Source organism: Austrofundulus limnaeus, unplaced genomic scaffold, assembly GCF_001266775.1.
Source record: "Austrofundulus limnaeus strain Quisiro unplaced genomic scaffold, Austrofundulus_limnaeus-1.0 Scaffold3, whole genome shotgun sequence".
NCBI lineage: Eukaryota > Metazoa > Chordata > Actinopteri > Cyprinodontiformes > Rivulidae > Austrofundulus > Austrofundulus limnaeus.
This window is the reverse complement of record NW_013952405.1, coordinates 4,783,991-4,792,893: the sequence shown is the minus strand read 5'-3', so window position 1 is coordinate 4,792,893 and position 8,903 is coordinate 4,783,991. Positions and strand designations below refer to the sequence as shown.

The following is an 8,903-nucleotide window of genomic DNA, read 5'->3' as shown; positions in this document are numbered from 1 at the left end:
AGAGAGAGAGAGAGAGAGAGAGAGAGAGAGAGAGAGAGAGAGAGAGAGAGAGAGAGGGAGAGAGATGCCATTTAGGTAAATCTTAGTTTAAACTAAATAAAAGAGGGAAGCCACAGTCTATTGTTTAGCTCTGTAGTGGGTTTTCTCTTTTAGAAGCAGGGACGTTTTGCGTAAAACTGCACCAAGTCATGAATCTGTCCGCATCACCACATTTGAAACCTCACTTTCAAATCCCGACAGGGGAAATTTTAGGCTCTTTTTTTCCCCCATTTTGCCAACTAATGGTCATAATTTATGATGTGCGGATCAACATGTGCTCATTGGGCAACAGCTTCCTGAGTGCCTAACGAGCATCAAGTCGAACACTTCCGGACATTAATTGGACCATGCCAGCCATGGTAAAGTGCTTATAGAGGGGGCTTTACATAGTTAGTATGTGAATAACTCCTTATTAAATGCAGGGAGGGGAAAAAAAAAGAACATCAGAAGCTGAGGCTCTGCTTCACTCGCTGTGTTTTTAATCATGACCGATAATGTAGGAATTTTACAGGTCCAGTAGAACTGAAACTGAGTTATGTTGTGACGGTAGATGATGTATTTTGGAGAAGAAAGCGAAAGAGAAACTTCAGAAAATAGGAAGTGAGTGGGCCCGTGGAGCTGCAGGTCACTTTAGGCCTAAAAAAACACAAAACTAATTAGTAAGAGGTAATAATTCCCATTTTAAAATGTAATAATAATAATAATAATAATAATAATAATATATGCAACAATTAATATTTTAACAATTGTAATATTTATAAATAATGATAATAATAATACAAATGGACACTCTTCATTAATGCAAACAGTTTATGAAACTCCTATACTCTTTATTCTTGATCTTAGTTTATTTACTTATTTTTGTTTAAGATGTTTCTTTTACAAAAATAAAAAATAAAAATAAATTAAAAAAAAGAAAGAAATGGCTGAAACTGTGTGCCAAAAGGCTTCCTCCCCTTCGTGCGTGAAAAGCCGTGTGTGTCATTTGCCTCACGGGCAGCAATAAAACACTAAAACTCGGGGGGAAAGATTGACCTTTCTGATTCTGCACACTGACACAAACCTCTGCTGCATTCCACTCCACTCTGCTCCACACATTGGGCTCCACTGTTCAGCCCCTCTTATTTACAGCCCCAGCTTTATGGAGCTGCGTGTTTTTTCCTGTTTGTGTGTGAGAGCAACAAGAAGAATAAAAAAAATAAATATATGAAAAACAGGGTCTGGAAAAACAATTCATTTGAAGCGTTAATGGAATAATTATTTCTAAATGTTTTACTATTTTTTCCATATTTTAAGAAGTTTTTTTTGTAACTAAAACTAAATTATTTGCCTAATAAAAGCAAATGATTTTGTAATTCAACAACACATCAAGTTTCACTTATGGTGAGCATAAAAAAATAAATAAAGGTACTTTAATTTATAAGATAATTTTTGACATTGCATTTGTATTGTTTGAGTTTAGTTTTAAGGTTGCTGGTTTGAAAGTAAATTTACTTTAACGACCGTCAAAAGTAAACTTTAATTCCCAAAGTTATTTTCACAGACAAATAAGGAAAATAAATTATTATTTGCAGCTCGTCTTCGTCTTACACTGCCATCAACTGATCCGACAGTTCATATCAAAGCAAAGTGAAGAAAAAAAAACACAATATTGAGCCATTAGAAGCTCTAAGTTTTGGTTGTTTTTGTCTGGATTCTGTGCGCTGCGGATGTCACAAATGGGCACGAAGAGGTGAAGGAAGGGAAACTTTTATTGCACCACCGACTTCCTCCTCTTTGTTCTTGTCTTTTTTATGGGTCTTTTTTTTTCACGATCCCCAACAAGAGACCAAACACTGTCAGCTGCACGTTTAGGCAGCACGTATTCATCCTTTTGAAGGAATCAATGCGCTGAACCAATGGGCGCTGCTGCCAGAGCCGCGGCGACTTCCAGCGGACATTTTCAGTCGCACTATTGATTATTTTATTGATATCTTCCATGGCTTGTTGCATAAAGGGGAGTTAATGTGACTTGTCGTTTCAAGTGCATGCATGAAGTTTTATTTTCCCTTTAAGTTTAAAAGCCTTTAAATTGAGAGAGGATTGGGGGAAATGGAAGATTAAAAACATGCTTTCCGTTTATTTTGAAAAAAAAAAAAAAACCGAGTGTTCTATAATGTTGTGTTATTTATATATTTTAAATGTATTTAACTCAGTCCATAGTCTCGAGAGGACTAAAAGGTTTCTTAGAATCGCAAAAACACCTTTGAAGTAATTTGCAACAGCCATAATCTGCTGCAGAGATAATTATCGGTTCCTGTTTCCTCTGTGTGTGTCAGAGGAATGTCGAGGTAAGATTAGAACAATGCAAAAAGGCAGGAACACGTGTATCAGGGTTATGGTGCATTGTGGTTCACTTTTTTCCTGTGAAAAAAATATATTTTTAATTTGCTCCTTTCTGTTGCAAGTTGAGAACACCGTRAGAGACGCTTTACGCGCGCTGCTGGACTGTTGGAGGAATGTATCTGCTCAACTCGAATTTTATTATTATTGTTATTATTATTTAACCGGTGGAAGTAGTTCATGATCAGTTGCGTTACCTGCATGAGACCCCCCCTTCCCCCCCTCTTGCTTTCCCTCCCTTCGCTGTGCAGTGCCTTTATTCCTGAAGCTGGCTGAGTTGCAGGGATTTGCTGCAGAGACAGTTGTTGGTGAGCTGGGGAACGTCACTTGTTTTATTGCCCTCACAGAAAGAGAGACCATAAACGCATTCTTACCAGCACTACACACATACACACACACACTCCAACCTCCCCCCCCGGCAGTTCACAAAGCATGGAAAGAGCTCACATGCATGCCAGATAATTCAAACATAAAGGAAACATTAACAGTTTGTTGCGAGATCATTGATCTGTCTGTAATTAATGCTTAATATTTGTGTTGATCTTCACAGAGAGGAGAAATGAAAGCCGCTGTTTTTTTTAACTGCGCGCACGCACACACATACATACACACACATAAACACACACCAAACAACGTCAACAACTTCAAAGTTAAATATTCTATATTTACACCTCTCTGCGCGCAAGTGTTATTGTTTTTCCATAAGCGCACTTAATTTGTTCATATTTCCTGTTTTCCTCACTCTTATTTCCTTTCCTCTCCTCTCCCCCTGAACACGACATGCTCTTAAACTTCACACCAACAAAGACAAAACCAAACAAATAAAAAAGAAACTTCCTATCCAGTCGAGCTGGATACAGTGTACAACTCTGTGTTGTGTTTATCGGCATTTAGCACTGCTGCTCAAGCGCTGAGCTAAAAGCTACAGTTTCCCCTCAACTCCGGGCGTCTCAATTGGTCGAGAATGGTCAGCTGACATTGTCATATTGTCTCTCACCGAGCCAAGCCTCGGCTATAACACTCGGGGTTTTTTGCGTCTTAACCGGAGATTGGAAATTAATAATATTCAATCCTCAAAGTGGCCCCGCGTCCACTTGGAGAGGCAAGGAAAAGTCAAGGAAAAGAAAAAAAAAAGAGAGAAGATCCTGGAGAAAGGTGTGGTTGTTTGACACAGGCGGGAGGGAGATTTACAGAGAAGGAGATTGGAAGAAGAAGAAGGGAAAAAAAAGAGACCGATAAAGAAGTGGGGAGAGTTGGACTGAGGGTTACAAGCAAGGTATGAATTCTTATTTCGCAAACCCGTCGCTCTCCTGCCATTTATCCGGTGGTCAAGAGGTTCTGCCCAACGTCCCCCTGAACTCCACCACCTATGACACAGTCAGGCATTTTTCGTCGTACGGCGCCGCGGTGACCCAGAATCGGATATATGCACCTTTCTACTCCCCTCAGGAGAACGTGGTTTTTGGCTCCGGCAGGGCGCAGTATGAGTACGGATCAAACGTGTTCCTCCAGGACAAGGACGTGCTGCCCAGCTGCAGGCAAACAAACATGGGACTCAACTCACAGAGCCACATTGCTCAAGAGTACAGCCTGGATCAGGGGCGAGCAGGAGCCCAGGAGCAGAAAAGCAACATCCCGATCTACCCGTGGATGCAGCGCATGAACTCACACAGCGGTGAGTTTTACTACGACAAATAAATTAGGGAAATGGGCCAGTTTTACGATATGTCTTACCAAGAGAGTAAGTTACTTTTTATGGCCCCCCATAAAACATTACTGTATCTGCTCGACTTGTAGATGGGCCTTAGCATGTGCAAACAAACAGCTTTCATTTTAACAGTGATGTAGTGGCCATAATCGGCAACAGGAGACCGGGACAATGAAATAAAGATGCTTTCATAATTTTGTTTTAATAAAGCAAATATGTCCTTGGAGATGAATTGAATTCGAGCAGCTAAAATGTAGTTATATTTCCTCTGCAGAATAAAGTTTTTTTTTCCTTTTTTTCTAAATATGTCAGAATTTATGAGCAACACTTTCTGTGTGATTAAAGGAAGTATGTTTGCTTTCTATTCCAGCAGGAGTCGGCTACGGGACGGACAGACGCAGGGGACGTCAGATCTACTCTCGTTATCAGACCCTGGAGCTGGAGAAGGAGTTCCACTTTAACCGCTACCTGACCAGGCGCAGACGCATCGAGATCGCCAACGCGCTCTGTCTAACGGAGCGCCAGATCAAAATCTGGTTCCAGAACCGACGCATGAAGTGGAAGAAAGAGAGCAACCTGACCTCCACGGTGACTGGCAGTGAACAGACAGGAGCCTCTCAGGAGGAGGAACGGGATGGCGCAGCAGAAGAGGAGAAGAATGAAGACAAAAAGAAGGAATAATGAAAAATAAAATAAAATAAAAAAAACAGGAAACGAGAGGGAAAAGAATAAAAAAATCACCTCACGAGCATAAAAAAACCCAACACAACTACCTAAAAATGGACTTGAGAGCGACTTCACTGCATGATGGTTACCCTCGCTGCTCTTTATTCCATGTTAAGAGAGTGGAGAATTATTTCAGCCCTGTGACATTTTGCAGCTTTGAGCTCTTTATTCTTTTGTGTTGTTGTTATTGTTAATATTATTGTTATTATCATCATTACGATGTCTCACATGTATTTGTGACAAATAATAATGATAAAAAAAGAAGTATTATTTTCTTGGTTAACTCACATGCCAAGAAATGTGTGTATTTACCCAATTCGTCACTGTGAACTCTTTGATCACCTCACCAAACACAGTGTTGGTTTAGCTCATTATTGTACATGCACATTCCACGGCACTGTATGAGGAAAGGAGCCGGCGGACACTTGGAAACTAGTACTTGAATAAATCCGCAGACAAATGTGGCCCTGCAGTGTCCAGTCCACTTACAAATATACAAATTAATAAACAGCTAAAACGACTGTATATAATAAAAGCAACAGTATATATTACGCAAATCCTGCGCATTTAGCCGCTTTGTTTGAGGCGCTGCGTAAAGGGAAAAAAAATGCGCCTTTGCCTTCCTCCCCYTCCATGTTTTGATTTTTTGACACAGCTTTGTTTTTTTTTTTACTTGTGAGATACATTTGTACACTTTTCACTTTTGTTTGAGAGTCATTAATGTCATGTTTTGTCATATGTGTATCATGAAATAAAAATCTTTGTCCAACTTTCATCCTTTTCTGGTTTTTGGCGGAACAGCAAATTACGCATCCAAACAACGTAAAAATGAGAGCTCTTTGAAGTTTCACAAAAAGCTTTTATGGCGTCAAATGGTGATAAATACGCTGGAGGATAATTATTTTAAGCAACTGGGACTTCTTTGATCCCAACTTTTAAAATCTAGCTGGCATTAGAGTAAAGTTTGAATTAGTTTTTTTTGTTTAATTTACAGACCATAAATTATTCTAGCTCTTCGTGTTTTATATTGTAAGGCTTTAAGAGTAAACATACAACTATTCTAATATTCTGTGTTATTATTAAGAACCGGTGGTGTGCGGTCAAAAATGGACTCGAAGCGCGTCCCTGGCACAAGGTTCTGCTCGTCCTGCTCCATTCCAGACACCAGATGACGCTCTTGTCTCACTGTCCTGCAGTTTTTTTTGCGCCAAAGATCCCTGGCAGGTCCCCAACAACCATCAGCTCAAAGTTTACCGGACACGTTTCTCCTATTCATCAATATCCCCATTGAGTATCAAGCCAATTTATGACTGGCCAACATGTGCACGTGATCGCACACAAATACCCCATATTTGGGCAACGCGCGCCGGATCAAGAATAAGAAAGAAAGAAAAAAAAAAGATACCAAAGCCTACTCCACCTATAAATCCTGGATTATTTTTTTAGAACAGACAGCTGTGAATTTTCCTAAAGCGGCTGCAAAGAAAAGCAATGATCAACAAAAACAAGGAAATAACCACGAGACCCATCCCGCAGCTCTGTCGAGTTTAGAAAGAAAAAAAAGTCTCGGCTTGTAGATTTTCTCTTTTTTTTAATGAGCTCTTATGTTGAAAGCTCCACTCTCAGGCAAACAAACGAGACAACTTCTCCTAACAGCATGTTTACTTTCGATCTGTCTGGGCGCAGGTCCAGCCACTATGAGGGTGTTAATGTGAACGGGATTTACTCCTGCCCCGTCCCCTCGACCTCTGTGGAACGGGAGGAGATGAAAAGTAGCCTGCGTGGCGGCGCGGACACTCCTCTCCCCTCCGGACCCCAGATAACCATGGTGTCCGGCGGCTCGTCCGGGGACGCGGGCGGGTTGAGCTACGGCTGCGGCGCGCTGGTGGGACGCGGGGCGCACAGGGAGCCGGAGAGGAGCGCAAAACGCGGCGGCGACAAGAGCCACGAGAGCGACAAAAACGCGGGCAACGCGCAAACGGCGAGAAGGAACGCAAACCAGCGCCAGGACGGTGAGCAGCGGCCGCAGATTTATCCGTGGATGACAAAACTGCACATGAGTCACGGTAAAGTTTGCCCGTTTCTATTTTCTTYCTCCCACTCTCACAGTGCGAATAAGACGCTTTCCCCTTATTCACTCTTAACGCAGTAACACTTCGTTTCGCTCGTTCCAGTGTCCCTCTTGAGTTTTATAGGCCAAAAGCAGGAAATAATAAAAACTCGCGGCCATAAATTTTATGACAAAGGCATCTATTGCTCGTAAACCTGCTCTGTTACGGTGAAGAGGTGATCTGTGCTGTGATTTATGGTGGTATAATTGGATAAGAGAACAAAACTAAGATAAAACTATGGACTAATATTAGGAATTCTGCTCATAGTGGTAGTTATTTTTCTTGCTTCATTTGCAAACTGCACCTTTTACACGAGCAGGCTCTCCGAGAAGAAAAAAGAGAAGCTTTTAGCCTTTAATTGAACTCTGGGACACACCAATGCCCTGACCCAATCATGAACTTTTCACCCCGAAAAGATTTGAATAGGCATGCTCCTTCTTCATGCCTTCAAACCACAAGCTGAGTATTTAAAACTGTAGCAAAAAAGAAAGAGAGAGAGAGAGGGAAAAGAAAAAGACAAGAAAAAAGCTGTAAAACTTGTTTTGTGTTCTTACATTTTGCAAATATGCAGAAGCAGCCAGCAGGAATGCTGAAATAATCTACTTTCAGCAGCACAGGCCCCACTTGTTTTACTTAGCAAGTCTGTCCTCGTCTATAAATAAAAAATAGCTGGGAACCATCAGTTTATATGTTTTTTTAATGTTATTTTGGCTAAATTTGTCTCTTTTTACTGTCACAATTTTAACTGCTGCGAAGTTTTATCAAACCAAGACTATTAATTCCAAGGAGGCCTATATTTCAATAAGCATCTCATTTTACATTTTAAAGTACACAGAGCTCATCAGTATTTTTGGTTTTGTGTGTAAACAACGCATATAGCTAAATTCACATATTGTAATTGGATTTAAACAATTAACTTCTTACGATTATTGCAACATTATTATTTTAATTAGCAAATGTTCAGGTTAAATACTTAATATTTAAGTTAAATAGGCCTCGCTGAGTAAACAAGTGTTTTTTTTTTCATGTTTGCTTTAGAATTTTTGAACGTTTTATTTGATGCAACCATWCATTTAGCTCATTAGTCGTATTTGATTTGATGCTTGAACATTTCCTGATTATTTTGATGCTGCTTCAGAATCGGAGGGTAAGCGCTCCAGGACCAGTTACACCCGCTACCAGACTCTGGAGCTGGAGAAAGAGTTTCACTTCAACCGCTACCTGAGCCGCCGCAGGCGCGTAGAGATCGCCAACACGCTGTGTCTAAACGAGAGGCAGATCAAAATCTGGTTCCAGAACAGGCGGATGAAGTGGAAGAAGGACTCAAAGATCAAAGTGAAGGAGTAAAATAAGAAAAAAAAAAAAGAAGTGGGTACCCTGTGAGCAGCAGCCCCCCCCCCTCTTTTCCCCCCACAAAATGCACTGCGCAGAGCCGTGGAGTGCCGCCGCCTGACCTTCGGATGAACCGCTGGGAGCAATGACATCATGACACCGCTCTGTGCGCTTCATCACCAATTATGTGTCACTTGCTGCAGTTTGGGACCTAATGTATTGAATATCACTCACTTTGATCAATCGGTTTACATTTTTAAATTAATTTGCTGCTCATGCGATGATAACCCCWCTTTAGTGCGCAAGGAAAAGGGGGGTGGGGGTGGGGGTCAGGCTGAAGATCTGAAAAGCTGGATAACGTTATTAATATGTGGTAGTGAGGAAAACTTCTGGGCCATCCTTTGACCTGTTTAAAACGAAACTGTAAGTTCTGTGACTCAATTGAAATGAAATATTCGCCCATTTTATTTGATTATTTTTGTTCAAAGCAGTGTGTGCGTTCAGAGTGGATCTGTAGGCGTCATCCATGTTGTCTGTCTTGTGACTCTGGATCATCCTGTTTAATTCAGTGACTGTGTGTGTGTGTGTGTGTGTGTGTGTGTGTG

The 8,903-nt window shown here is 41.0% G+C and overlaps 3 protein-coding genes across 6 annotated transcripts in view; all 3 read left to right on the top strand.

Annotated features, from left to right (window-relative positions):
- The window catches only part of hoxc6a (homeobox C6a), a 7,519-nt gene extending 1,889 nt beyond the window's left edge, over positions 1 to 5,630 (top strand). The window contains exons 2-3 of one of the 3 annotated variants that reach the window (XM_014018499.1): positions 3,871 to 4,096; positions 4,500 to 5,630. In XM_014018499.1, coding sequence (XP_013873953.1) covers positions 3,970 to 4,096; positions 4,500 to 4,810 — 438 coding nt within the window. In that variant the 5' untranslated portion in view covers positions 3,871 to 3,969 and the 3' untranslated portion in view covers positions 4,811 to 5,630. Of the gene's footprint in view, positions 1 to 892; positions 4,097 to 4,499 lie in introns of those variants that run through there. The other 2 variants (XM_014018488.1, XM_014018479.1) reach the window with 2 other exon arrangements.
- LOC106524552 (homeobox protein Hox-C10a) overlaps positions 1 to 8,903 on the top strand; it is a 61,305-nt gene that overhangs the window by 29,881 nt on the left and 22,521 nt on the right. The window lies entirely within an intron of this gene.
- Positions 5,728 to 8,320, top strand: hoxc5a (homeobox C5a). Its single transcript, XM_014018511.1, has 2 exons — positions 5,728 to 6,921; positions 8,105 to 8,320. Exons 1-2 carry the CDS (start codon positions 6,450 to 6,452, stop codon positions 8,311 to 8,313), a joined length of 681 nt encoding a protein of 226 aa, XP_013873965.1. The 5' UTR covers positions 5,728 to 6,449; the 3' UTR covers positions 8,314 to 8,320.